This window comes from Anopheles merus, chromosome 2L (genome assembly GCF_017562075.2).
Source record: "Anopheles merus strain MAF chromosome 2L, AmerM5.1, whole genome shotgun sequence".
Taxonomy (NCBI): domain Eukaryota; kingdom Metazoa; phylum Arthropoda; class Insecta; order Diptera; family Culicidae; genus Anopheles; species Anopheles merus.
Genome location: NC_054083.1, coordinates 17619428 through 17633901, shown reverse-complemented (window position 1 = coordinate 17633901; position 14474 = coordinate 17619428). Strand labels below are relative to the sequence as shown.

General features: G+C 41.4%; 1 protein-coding gene across 5 annotated transcripts in view; it reads right to left on the bottom strand.

Annotated features, from left to right (window-relative positions):
- Nucleotides 1-14107, bottom strand: part of LOC121593073 (Down syndrome cell adhesion molecule-like protein Dscam2) — a 46676-nt gene extending 32569 nt beyond the window's left edge. For 4 of the 5 annotated variants that reach the window (XR_006004726.1, XM_041915119.1, XM_041915121.1 and 1 more), the window contains exons 1-2: nt 10503-10528; nt 50-101 (exon numbers count right to left, since the gene is read on the bottom strand). Coding sequence is in view for 4 of the 5 variants with exons in the window: in XM_041915119.1 (XP_041771053.1) it covers nt 50-86 (37 nt within the window). In the remaining variant the exon portion in view is untranslated. Of the gene's footprint in view, nt 1-49; nt 102-10502; nt 10529-13965 lie in introns of those variants that run through there. The other variant, XM_041915120.1, reaches the window with a different exon arrangement.
- Between the last annotated feature and the right edge of the window lie 367 nt (nt 14108-14474).

Genomic DNA, 14474 nt, shown 5'->3' with positions numbered 1-14474 from the left:
GCGCACTAAGTACGCATGCAAAAGCGAAACAATAACAATCGTAACTTACCGGGTAAGCGGGATAGTGTTGCTCTTGCCACTTCCATAATTCCTAGGCGTTGCTGAAAATTGGAAGATGAATCATTGTTAGTAAAACTTACGCCATTCAACAAGACCTGTGCTTTACACGGTGAACATTAGAATTGGAAGCTGACAATTGGTGGATAAGATTATCTAAATGTTCATTTGTACATTGCGCATTGCCTATGGTACATCTAGCGCGATTCGGTGGCTTATTCGATAGATGCGACTCCTGTTACAAAAACGGACGGATTTGATTGCTATCGCGTATATGATTAGCTGTTTCCAGCAATTCTGCCATCGGCGAAGACACTGTTTGGTTTCAGTCTTTGAAAAGTATGTAATAGTGGAGATATTCAATTACTTTACAGTGATTGAAATTATACAATATATTCATTTGAAAATGTTCGTTTTTTAATTTTTGGAAAATGAAAACTACGCCTGTTTAGTGTGTAGGAATTTATCCCAATTGAGATACTACTCTTGGGAACAAAACATCACAAGACATGTTTCAAGGTTTTTTTTGGTAGCAAATGTAAGACTTTATTGCCTTTGCCGAATAGCAGAATCTTCAATATCTTAATGTGTGGCGAGTTTCCGCATGACTTGTGCTAGGTTGATCTAGGTTCTAGGAAGGACACAACACAACTCTTAGCAAAAGATTGGACACGTGAATGTTTCTAGGCGTAAGCAATACCCAGTCGTTCCTCCGTGAATCTTTGACAAGTATATTTGTATTAAGAGCAAATACAGTTTCCATAAGGTTTATGTGATATACATACATGATGAAAAACGGAAAATCCGACGAAAAGAAAAAAAAACAATTTTTTTTAAAGATAGCATTCCCCCCTTATATTTCCTCAATGATGTTTCGTGATTGCTCATTATTATTTATAATACATTTCTACTTGTCTCTTCTTTGTCCTCTATACAATCTGGAAAGTGGTTTTGGCATTTTGATTGATGGATTTTTGGATGGAAAATGTGTCATTATCATTGTTTTACCTCTATCCCCCTCTCACACGCGACGATTGAATCAAAACATGGAAAAACGAACAAAAGCACAGCCCGAGTCTCACTCGGGCAAAATACTGAATGGGTTAATAAATAGGGGTGACAATTCTATTTAATCCTTTGCCCACAATTATCGGCACCGGGCACTGGTTTAAAACTAGTAGTTTAGTTGTGCATTTGCCCTTTAGTTTTTGACTTTTTACTTTTTTCATGCAACCAATCAAATTGCGTATCAATTCCGTATTGAAGAGCATTCTTGGTTTTTATTATTTAGTAATTTTGCTCTTAATCATTTGCTGTGTTTACTTTGCTTCTTTGGCGCAGCAACCGTTGTCGTTCAAGGACCTAGAATCTAGGTATGCCTGTACCAATAATGTGTTCTACTATCATTCACTTCTTGTATCTCAGTCCTACGTATGAGAGGCGCGGAGTTGGAAGAAAATTGTGCTTTATTCGAAAAAAAAGCGCACGATACAGTACGTAATTCATCAATAACTGTTTGCATTTACTTTCCTAAAATACCTTAATGTTCGAAGCCCATGGTTGATGAATTGAATATTACATCTTGCTTTTATTGCTTACATTTCATGGAATTGGATTATGCTTTTCATGGCTTTAATGATACTTCGTTTTGGCCGCACAATTGTTGTAGCAGTTACAAAGAAGTTAAGCGTACTCTGTGGTAACGAAAACATGTATAAACACGGCGTTCAACTTCGTTAGAAAGACAGTTTAGTTTTGATTAGTTACATTGACAACAGCTCATGGAGGGACTGTATAGAGACGGCAGCAATAGTTCTGAATCAATTCTATAGATATTATGGGTTTATGATGTATTTTAGGAGAGTTTGGGTCCGATAGTGAGAACAGTTCCAGGGCTATGCATTTGGTCGAGATCGGTTTCAATGCAGGTTTCTTTGAATTAAGACCTCCGATAAAGAAACACATAGGATTTGCATTGCGTAGCCATGAGGTCAAAGTAACACTAGAACTAATAGCGTTTTATTTAATGTGTTTTGCATGTGTATTTTTTCTCCAATTTTTATCATCACGGTAACGTTAAACACGTTAAAAAACGTTAAAACATGTCATTGGCCTGAATATTTGATGCAATTTCACACATAAAATAATCTCACATAAATTCATCTCATTATGAAGTTTAATATCAAACGCTAATAAAGATAAAAACAACACAATCATCTCGTTGTAAATTATTGTGAATGAAGTTGGAGCGCTCGTTAACCCTAAGCGATGTATGAATGTTTAGTTGTGTTATTAAATTATTCAACTATTAAATTTAACCTTCTCTGCATGTGAATATAATTTTGCAATCGTAATCAACTTTATGTCAACCGGCAAATCATATTATTTCAATCACAAAACTTAATTTTCGTGATTAAACACTCGCTTGCACTAGGTCTGACGTTCAGATCAGGACGTTGTTGAGCCGCGCATTTATCGGGTATACCACAATACCAGCTCATCCTGCCTGAGCCAACTTACTTATGTCCAAAAACATGTCCAATTATTAATCGCCATCGCCATGATAACATATTTGCGTTACGTATATTCTAGCACACTAAGCGCATCTGGAAAATTGATAACATATTTTGCCACCCCACCTACATTCGCTTCTAGTGTGAGTTCTGAGCTGGTGCTTATCTAGCGTCACGATAAAACAAAATATACTATTACAACATATAACTATCCCGTGTGCGTTCGTAGCCCAGCGCACGACGGTGGTGCAAATGTTACGACTGCGTCGCAACGACGACTACCACACCAACCACTACATTTCAACCCAGCACAACAAGTTTCGCACTGGCGCTTGCTAGCTTGCTTGCTGTGCCACGGTCCATGTCCTTCGTGAGATGTATTACGATAATCATGAATGTTTAAATTCGAAATGGCACCCGGCAACCGATGCTAACCGATGCTGCTACTACGCCATGTATGAGTGTGTATGTGTGTGGTGTGTGTGTGTGTGTGTATTCTAACGTGTTGTCCGCGGGGCAAAAATCCTCATCCTCACCCCGTACATTCCGGTGCGTACCGATGCACGAGCGTAGTTCTTAATCACCAAATGACAAATTACCACCCGTGGTGTTTCGTTACAATCCACTTGCGTTAGCTGTTGATAATTCATGGCGAGTGTGGCATGCCCCCGTTCGCCGGTGCACCCTCGTGGACCGAGGGTACGGTGGTCGCGACAGCAAAGGGACAAGAAATTCGAGTGTCAAAGACAGCGTACGGTAAAATGGCACTGTACTGGCGTGTCGCAGCCCTCGTAGGCAATCAGGCCGGCGCGCGACGGCGTGAGCGAAGAAAACAATAGCGTCCCACGACTGGTTTGCGAGTAGCGCAACCACAAAAGCCCCCAGGGTAGAACGGGCACGGTTGTGGCTTGCTGCTGCTGTGCAAAACATACATTACGGGATGCATTTTGGGATGCAACTGGGGAAACATAAAACGTGCATAAAACAAAAACTACAATCACAAAAAAGAAAAGAACGAACGAATATGATACCTGCGGCTCCCGTACGTCCGAGCGACGGCTTTAGCCGGCTAGGATCTGAGAGGATCCTTTGTGAGGCGAGCGTTTGTGTTTGTGGTTAGGCTGCGAGTGAAAACTTCGAGATGGCGATGGGAAAAGTTGGAGTACAAATGGTTTTTTGATTCACAAAATTTATTCCCCCTCACGTGCCGCAGCACCATCCATTCGAACCGGCAGAACGATGTGTTAAAGGCTTGCCCTTGGAAAACTTTTGTTTCACTGTCTCCCTTTTCATGAGGAACTTCTTCATATGGCGATTACTTTTCAACCGAGCAGCCCGCAAGCTGTCGTGTTAGATACGAGTAGAGTTTGCTGCAAACCATTGCGAGTGGATTGAATGCAGATTTTGAATGGGAGTAGTCGACTCGTTTTTTTTTTGCTTGAGAAGTTACGCGAAGCTTGATGTTGCAATGTCGTGTAGACGCTTCTGTATTCCTCGTGCACACACTCACTCACAAAGGGGTGGGCAGAACGCTCCTCTAGCTCGACTTCCCTTCAAGAATCCTTTGCACTGCACACTCTGCCATCCGTCATCCAGCGCATTCGAAAAACGCCTCGAGCGATTGTCAATGGAAGGACTCGAGTGGATGTGCAGATGTCAAACAAAGAAGCATCCAAGAGACGGCCGCGACCCGTGTCAAGTGGGAAGCGGCTTCGTTGAAGCCGGCAAGCTTACTCCTAACGACGATGATTTTATACGCATGCACACATCAACAAACTGCATATCAACAACTGCTGCAACCACTACCACCGACGCTGTGTTGCTGTGGAATGATATACCGAGCATTCACATCATTCCGCCCCCTCTTCAATCAGCAGTCAACCGTCTGGAGAAAATAATGGAATGTTCGTGCGAACGCCACTGTCGCCGCGCGGACTCACATTCCGTTGGGGATGAAAACGAAAAAGAAAAGAAGAATAACGACTGATGGTCGGTGGCCGTTATGAGAATAGCATTATGTGTATCGTTATACGTCTCATTAATACTTAATCACAGTACAGTGGTGCAACTGGGACCGGTCGTTTGGTCGAGTGAGCTTGAAATATGAGAATGTCGATGTATCGTTAGTGCTTCCTGCGTTCAAAACGCCACCGTTATCAATTTAAAGGACCAAGCAAGCACCACAACTTTGGAAGGGACAACAGTATTTGTGGAATAATTAAAGGAATGTGTATTTGTGGAATATTAAGGTTAAAACCTTTGATAACTGTGGTGTAGAAGGCTGATATAGGAACGGTATGTTGGCATACATTTATCTATTGAAATGCATAGCTTATTTTGGAAACGTACTATAAAATACAAAAATACAAAATCCTCTTTATGGCATTGCATTAATAGAAGAACTGCTACTGTTACATATTATTAAAAATAGCTTTATTTTTTTAGAGTTTAGTCGCTACATTTGAGAAATGATGCTTCAAAACGTTGACGTTACCCGATTCTTTGGAACACGAATTAGGGTCTATAGGAACCTTTTTGAGGCGGTAGCAATTTAAATAGACAATCTTGTGAGGAATTTTTTTCTCTTTTGGCTCAACAACCGTTGTCGGTCAAGTTCGGCCTTTACCATTTGTGGGTTGACTTTCAGTGACTTTTGTATGACCCCCCCCCCCCCCCCATAGCAGGATAGTCAGTCATACGTATGGCGGCACGGTCTATTTGGGGCTTGAACCCATGACGGGCATGTTGTTAAGTCTTACGAGTTGACGACTGTACCATGAGACCGGCTTAATTTTTTATGCGTAAGGAAATACTCACATAAAAAAAAGATTCGCGAAATTTTGGAGGTTTTCCTGATTCAAAGGGATTCAGTTGGACTAAAGCCAAGAGGCACAAGAATACCTAAGATGTTTTCCAGTATTTTCTTAATGTTCAGCATAATGACACCAAATAACAGTTCAGTAATCCAATACAGTCTGTTCCCGAGTTACACGGTTCTCGACTCACGTGGATTCGGAGATACGCGGTTGTCAAAATTTAACATATCAAATCAAAATTTGCTTCAAGAATTGTCCAATGCAGAATAAATTGCCTTGATTCTAAAATTATCCACCGAAAAATCAAAAATATCAGAATGTTCTGCACGAATTGTATCAAATAAATGATAAAGCAAAAATAGTATAAAAGAACTAAATTTAATCAAAAATACCGAGAAAGACATGTATTTTCGATGCAAAACGTGAAATTCGACATAGCGAAGATTCGAGTTACGAGAATTCCTCTGGAACGCACAAACCGCGTATCTGAGGAACAGATGTACTCCATTGTGTTACTTTTAACTTACTTAAAATGTTTGTTTTACTACCGGTTGTCGTAAAAGACGCCCTTCTTCTTTTTGGCGTAATGGCATGCGCGGTCATGCAGTCTTTATAGGTTTTTGAGATTTTTAACGTTTTTAAGACCATACAGTATATATACTAAATTTGCCAACACAATACTATTGTAAATGAAATGTAAGAGAAAATAACTTGATTTATGTATTATTCATTTGACACCTTGGACACATATATTAATTTGACATTCTGTCATACAATATCGATTCAATGTAAGTTGCACAACCGATAACGAGTACTGTATGATGGAATAATATTTCCCTGGTCGTGAAAGGTTTGAGTACCACGCAACCAGATAGTCAGTATTTATTGATACTTAACCCTTTCACGAGGAACGGTCCACACGAAGCTTGAGCCCACCACGGGCATGTTTTATTTTATTTACGCTAGTTTGTGACTGTACGATAGGACCGCTTTTTTAAATTATTTGTTCCTGTATTTCAAGTTATATTCAGTTTATACAAGTAAACGTGGATTGAAATGTTTCTACAAACGACCAGGCGTATCCATGCGAAATTTAAAAGAGATGGAGACGCCTAGTAGAAGACCATTTGAACTGATCTATGCAACCGAGGAAGACTATGACACGCACAATAAAGATGCTACGTTCGATTAAACCATTTGACAAGATCAAAATTAAGATAACATCAGCAAACTCCGACAACCCCATGAATGAAAGCATTATATAATAGCTTTTAGTAATACTTATGAATAAGGTAATTTTAGTATGATATGTATGATGCCTATGTTTTACTATGTTATAGATTGTAGTTACAAACTATTGGCAGATTCTATTTTACTTTTAATAAACCCCTCTCTCAATCCATTAACTTTTTGATGTAATTTAATATTTGTTAGTGCTGTCCAAGTAATAAATTTGGATTTAATAATTTATATTTAATTTGTTTATCTTTTCGCAATGTTCATAAATGTCATACATAAAGTTTGTACGACTATAAAGTTTAACAAACAAAAAACTATTTTTTAAACACAATCTCCACTTGATTGCTTCGAATGCTTTTTATACTAACAAACTAGTTAAGTCATTTAGTCATTCAACAGGTCGCACACAAGGCAATCATTCTCATCGTACATCCGATTTGATTAGCACTGTTTCTCGTTTCGTTTGGCATCCGGTGATCTGTGCACTGCGAAAAAAAGGTCCGTTTTTTCGGCTCTTGCGGCAACAGAAAAAAGTCCAGAAAAAATGCCATAAATCTAAATCGGAAAAGTTGTACCGTTGGCAGTAGAAATGTGACCGTGTTCAGTGTATTTGTCGAATGTCTTGTGACGTTTGGCATCATTTACGCTGGAGCTGTAGAAAGACGGAACTCGTCGAGAGCAATATGTTGCTGGGTTATGGTCAACTGATGTTATCACTGTGCATGAAATTGAATATTCATCTATTGCGTTTTTGTCGCGCTTCTCTTTCAAGTGGCCATGAATGAACACATAGCACTCATGGAGGTTCTTCAACAATGTGCCCAACAAAAAGTTACAAATACGAATGGTATTTTTGTATGGGGAAACACAAAGCGTATGAGACCGTGTTTTTTTTGTAAGCATTAGGTATACATTTTTGCATTATTCCTTTGATTTCGCATAAGAACTGCCAAGTCACTGTAATTTTTTTAGTTTATGTTTTTTTTTTTTATAATCATTGCTAGGACAGTGTCGTGTTGTGTTGACAGTTGTCCATTCGTACGACTTAATAACGTGCCCTTCATGGGTTGACGCCTCATATGGACCGTCCACCAGTAGCAAGGGTTGACTATCCGGCTGCGTCGTACGGAATAAGTCTCTAAAGCCTGTATAGGCCGGCAGGTGCAGGTAGAACGTTACGCAAAATAAAGAAGATAATCATCGCTATTCTTTCATAACATGGTTTATTTATAGCAGTGCTGTATGAACAATAGAACATATAACACTGCTATTCAAAGTTAGACCTTTTTGGGAATTTTATAAATGTACATTGTTTTTAAGCTACCACAACTCGATAGCTGGTTTACAAAAGTCACTGAAAGCCAACCCACAAGTGGTACAGGCAGGCCTTGACCGACAACGGTTGTTCAGCCAAAAGAAGAATAAGAATTCAATGAAGGGCAACTGGCTTATTATTTTCTTTAAGGCACTTTAGACGGTAGTAACGCTAACAGCAATGCATTTGGAAAGGCCGAATTGCAACCCCTGAATATATGTAATTTTGATAACGTTTCACGAATTTTTGTCCAATCGATTAGAACACATTGACAATTAACAATTATAAAGAGCTTTTTTGTGAGTTTAAGCTACGCGATCAACATTAATTGCCAAATGAACGCATTTAAACACTCATACGCGCTGAAACATATGCCAATACCAATGCAAATTTGCGATGTTGCATTGGTCTCTCCCGTTCTAGATGGGCAACCAAGCAATACCATCAATGTATAAAATTCTAACTCGCTGCCGGTCGCAGCAATTAGAACAACATGAAAATTGTTTAAGGTGAATTTGTCCTTGATTGCCAGAACCTAGAATAATGATTCAATTAAAGAACATAAATTAATTATTCTATTTCCAGGGGATACCGCTTAACCGTGCGCCATTTATAAGGCTGTCCGTATATACTTGTTATTGTGCAATGCCAATTCAGGACAAAGGGTACATTGCGTGCTGATGAGGATATATGAAAACAATATTATCAGAGCGCATAGTCATAACTAAGTGAAAAAATAATGTGCAGCGAGGAATCACAAGGAAATGCAATTAATTCTTATTTAATTAAAATATTAACTTTTGATTGTAATAATTATTAAAATTTCACGTTCACCTTCACGCAAGATCTAAATCGACCTTACGGTATCGAATCATGCAAGGTATTTTTTAGTGCATAGTTTTGCGAATCCGCATTATAATCATAAAAAGCACAAAATTTGAAGTGTAACTGTTCTGCAGTAGGGTAAACGTACCTGGTGCTAGTTAGTACCAATAGTGGTGGTATTGCACTAAAATACGTCTCATACGATAAATTAACAGTAGTTAAGTTATCTACGATAGTGTGAAATGTTCTCTAGCCTTTTACAAAGGATTTAAAAATGAAATGAGGCCATTCCGTTTCTTAGTGACCGAAAAATCCATTATTTTGTGAAATGTGTCAACATTTTTCCAAAATTCTTAGGATTTCAGAACGATACTCATATTTTTTTTAACGTTCTAAATGACCACATAACAACGCAATTATTAATTTTTGGACATAATTGGCATCAAATGATATTGTTTTATTCAAATTCATTGGCTTTTGACCATATTTACGTATTTTTAAGTGTTTATTTACGATAGTGCCATTATAGGTACACAAACAGACATGTTCCTATAGTGGTCCTAGTTCTAAAATCAATAAAAACAAGTAATTTTAGATTTTTTTCGACGACATTTTTGACATGTTGTACTGTTTTCATTAAATAAGCAACAAAAATGAGTTTTCTGTAAGTAATTTACCAAACAAAGGCCAAAATTCGCTTATTTGGTTTAGTGAAAAATCGACTTCAAATCAAGCAAACTCTTCTGGGTATGGGTTGACGACAGGTGTTATGCAGTACTTTAGTCAATAGTTTCATCGATCAAATTTATACATTTTTTACGATCAAATTACGCGAGAAACCAATATTATGGCAGTAATCTTAATAATCATACGAAATCAGCTTCGAAACTAAGTTCCATTGATATTATACAGCGTTTTTGATCCATCTTTGTTTATCACCACTATAGGACAACTAGTAGTACGACTTAACAACATGCCCGTCATGGGTTCAAGCCCCAAATGGACCGTGCCGCCATACGTAGGACTGACTATCCTGCTAGGGGGATCAATAAGTCACTGAAAGCCAACCCACAAGTATGTGGTACAGGCAGGCCTTGACCGACAGCGGTTGTTGAGCCAAAAAAGAAGAAGATAGGAACACAATACGACGACTATAGGAACCATACCACCATTATAGGTACAACGAAGCAGTCACAAAACATGTATTTTTCGTAAATTTGATGTATTTCATGGTAAAAATGGTTGTGATTACGAAGATAAAACATATAACATATTCCAATTGTTATGTGTTAAAATATTCAGAAATTGTCCTTCCTGACACTTTAAATCCATTAAAATACATCTGTACCATCACAAATTGCACCACTATGGTACATTTACCCTATAGTTTCTAAGCCCTGACAGTGAATTTTAAGGGCTGATCATCATTATGTTCGTGTACGTGTCCAACAATAATAACATGTTAGTGTGTTATTTTCGCTATGAAAGTCTTCTAAGCATTGACGCATTTGATTTTGATCTGCAAAAGTTCGCGCTTGGCGCAGCTGATTGAAATAGCTGTTTTTTTTCTGTTACTAGAAAGATTAGAATCCAACCGCGACCGATCTTGTAGCTGCTGCTGCCTTTACCCAAACATCAGTAGAGATTAGCGCCCCAGAACACGTACATCGTTTTATATCTTTAAAAGCTTAACCGAACCTGTTTGAATTAAAAACTTAACCAAAGTGTGCGACTCACCTTAATTGATGTGTAAAAGCATTGTAAAACACACACAAATAACTACAAGTCCTTTCCAACGGCCTACACAACCGCCCATTCACATCCGTTCGTTGTACACATTACGGCAAATTAAACTCGCCGAGATGAAGGAGATAAAAACACCCACTGCACTGATACGCATATGACAACTGATTCACTTCATTTCCATTTTCCTCCTGCTTGCATTTACCACGAACGGGCTCGTTTTTTTCCCTAACCAGCTTCCGATCCATGTACGCACATAGCTGGTAGAAAGAAGAAGACAAAAAACACGCAAAAATACGCACAATGACACTTACTGCACACACACGCTTGGTGAGAATTCCAATTCCGTACAGTGGTTGACGTCCCTCAAACAAACACTCCGCACACGCGGCCCCGCCACTCCTATTATGCTATTTCATTATCATAATCATTTTGTGCTCATCAGCGCTGCACCGTGAAATGAAGAACTCGTGTATGCATTATTATCTCATCACTTTATTACACTCCAGTTGCACTGTTGCACCTGCAGTAGTGCCGCACGTGCTGTAGAGTTCTCGTTTTACCCATTCGTTTCCTTTTTTTTTTTTTTGTAGCACCGTCCTAGCACACGTACACCATGTGCAGCGAGTCGTGCTTGCCATTTTTATGTCACCGAGGGAAAAGCGAATTAAAAGGAAGAAGTATAAAAAAACAGGAGGATGACGGGAGATGAAAAACAAATGTAGATACAAAAACCGGAGAAAAAAAATCATGCTGAGCGGTGGAATCAAAAGAAGCGACTGCTAAATCGTGTAGGCGTGCAGAGGCGAGGAGTCGGGTAGCAGCACGAGCAGAAGGCAAAAGGATATAAATGAGACCAATTATCCTTTCCGGCTTTTCCGACCATTTGTACTCTCTCTCTTTTTCTTCCCTCCGCTGCACACAATCCATTCATTTGACGGTGCGTCTGTACGTGGTGTGTGCTGTTTTTTCCGTTGTTATTGTTGTCCCATATTTTCCATTTATCACTCGCTTCTCGCTAATCTTTCCGCCCCTAGGATCGTGCCGAGTGTGTGTGTGTGTGTGTGTAGACCAACGCGCGGCCGGTTGTTTTGCATTCAATTGCTTCCGGATGCAATGTTTTCCCTCTTCTTTTTTTTCTCCATTTTCTGTCGCCTGTTCTCTAGCTGCACCACGCGGGTTAGTTGTTGTTGTGTGCCGTTTGTGAGTGTGTGTGTGTGTTTTTTAAATCTCTTACTCACTTATTTGTCACGTCACAGCTTCCAACGTACGCGCGCTCGGTCGTACTCAGAATTAACAGCGTTTCACATTTTGCTGTTCCCTTTTTTTCGTTTGCACCTTCCGGTCCTACTGGCGCTGCGATACGATGAACGCAATAAAAGTAGTTTTTTGTATGCCCAACCCCAGTCAAAGCCTCCCCAACCGGTACCGGAAATGCCGCTGGTGGTGGGTGGAATCGCTTTCACTTTTCACACAACTTTCACAACCGACTCCACGCTCCCGCGGGGAAGCGGCAAGTTTTCCTTTCACGTCGAACTACCCAAAGCCCAATGCACCGTTGCACCGATTCGAATGAACTGACAACGGACTTGATATCCCACCACTTGGCGGGTTGGTGATATCGGACGACGCCTGCGATAATACTGTACCGGCCACTAGCCAAATCCGATCTGAATTTTGTAACGAGCGCACGGGATATAGATACTGTGTGTGTGTGCGTGTGTGTGTGTGTGTGTGTGTGTGTGTGTGGGTGTGTGTGTGTGTGTGTGTGTGTGTGTGTGTGTGTGTGTGTGTGTGTTGTGTGTGTGTGTGTGTGTGTTTGTGTGTGTGTTGTGTGTGTGTGTGTTGTGTCCTCCTAGTCGCTTGCCACCTTCATATAATACCCCGTATGTATCCACTTATGTACTGGCTGGCTACAGTTTTGGAGCCGGTGGACCTCTGCTGGACCGAGAAGTGTGTTGTGCTGTGCCGAGTACTGCAATTCACATAATTATTCAAAAGTACGAAACCGAAGAGCAATAAATCATCATCTCTCGCTCGAGTATCATCCCGACCGTCCCGACTCCCGTGCCCCAAACTGCTCCCAGCGGTCCTCCTCGGCCCGGGACTGTTCCGGGGAAGGACTGGCGTACACACTCGAGAAACTGTTGAGCAAACACATGGACTCAACTCGTTGCTCGCTGCACACTTCATCACCACCAGCCAGTGCGTTGCTCCTCCTTGCCTCCTCCTGAGTGCTTGCGTGTGTATATGTGTGTATTTCTGTGACTCGGAAAGGGGTGAGAGAAAGGTCAACGGAGGCACAAAAGGTGGACAATTATTCCTCCTCACACTAGCACTGGGGTATGTGTAACTGTGGCAGTGGTGCCATCGAGTTGAACAGTGTCAGGAGGAGTGCGCATCATGTGCTTCGCTACCTTCCGTAACCGGGTATTCTATTTCCATACCTGCACAGGAAGTGGAAATTTAACGGGAAAAATAACCGTTTCAATAGCTCATCCTAAATTTTAAACGCTTTGCGTGAAGCTGGACGGTACATTTCAGCGAGCTCTCCACAGATCCCCAAAATTAACAATACTTATCACTTCTGCGAGCGGCTGCTATATGTGTGTCACCGCTCTTTGCATGTTTAACGATGCGTATCAATCTCGTTTTCTCGCCCATATATGCGTGTGTAGGTGTGCGTGTGGCTGTGTGCCTGCAAAGGACGGAGCACGGTGGTGGAGCCCTTAAAGGACGAGCAGACAGGCAGGCTTGCGGTATGACGAGATACAAACAGTTGCGATGATGATACAGAGCCATGCCTTCTAACACGGTCCTCCCTCCCAATACATAGGTACGATCCCGTACTGTCGTCTGAAGCTGCAATCACGACCGTCGGGGCGGGAAGGTTTACGGGGTTTTCGGGGTGGAAATAATAAAATCAGAGTGATAGCCGTGGCAGATCCGTCCTGTGCAGCGGCAGTGCGGCGCGATGGCGGCAATGCAAAGTGATAATGTACCTTTTCAGCAAAAAGGATGAATGCTCCACTGGTACTACGGCTTCGGTAGCTCGGCCGGGCCGGGTGAGCCGCACGACGTGCGCTTTTAACGGCGACTGGCACCAGCCGCTTAATGCTGGCGATGATGGTGAAGTTGAAATGACAGGCAGAAAGAAGGTACCAAGCACAGACACCGTCCTTGTGCGGTGGAGGATGCACACATCGTCACTCACTCACTTTCACTGTTGCCATCCCGCACTGTATGTGTTTGAGAAATTAAGCCGGTGCTTAGCAATCCTTCCCCGCGCAATCCACGTCCTACCATTACTGCGTCCCTGTAGTGAGTACTTCATGTACTCCAGCGGAATTAAAACACTTTCCAACAACGTCCAACTGCCAACTCAAGGCATGCTTGATGTGCGCATCAGCTTAGCTCGATATTCACTCCTTCACTTCACACACACACACACACTTACTGTATTCCAGCCAATGTTTCCACTGCGAGTGAACCAACAATTCCCGCGCTGCAATTGCGCCCAGAGACCTGGCGTACACCAACACGGTACACGTCCTCGCGCTACGAACGCCAACCGCCAACTATATCATTTCAAATAGAATCATATCCTCTCCAGCGCAAGAATCCTTTCGGAATGATACATGATATATAAACAAATTTCCATCATGTGTCTGTGTACGAGTCGAGCCTGCCGTTCCATCCTGCCGACCACCCCACGCAGGGGGCGGCAAAACCTCCTCCACTTCAGGCGGAGCGCGCACGCGTTTTGCCCATGCCGTGCCATGTCTCATATGGGTTTATATGTGTGTATGTATGTGTATGTGTGTATGTGTGTGCATGTGTTGGTGGGACTTCCCACTCCACCGAAAGGTACAACATACACACGTATGTGTAGCGAGATGACGCTTCTCATTCTCATTCACATTCTCGCATGTAAATGGCGAGACGGCCACGCGGCGTACGGATGCT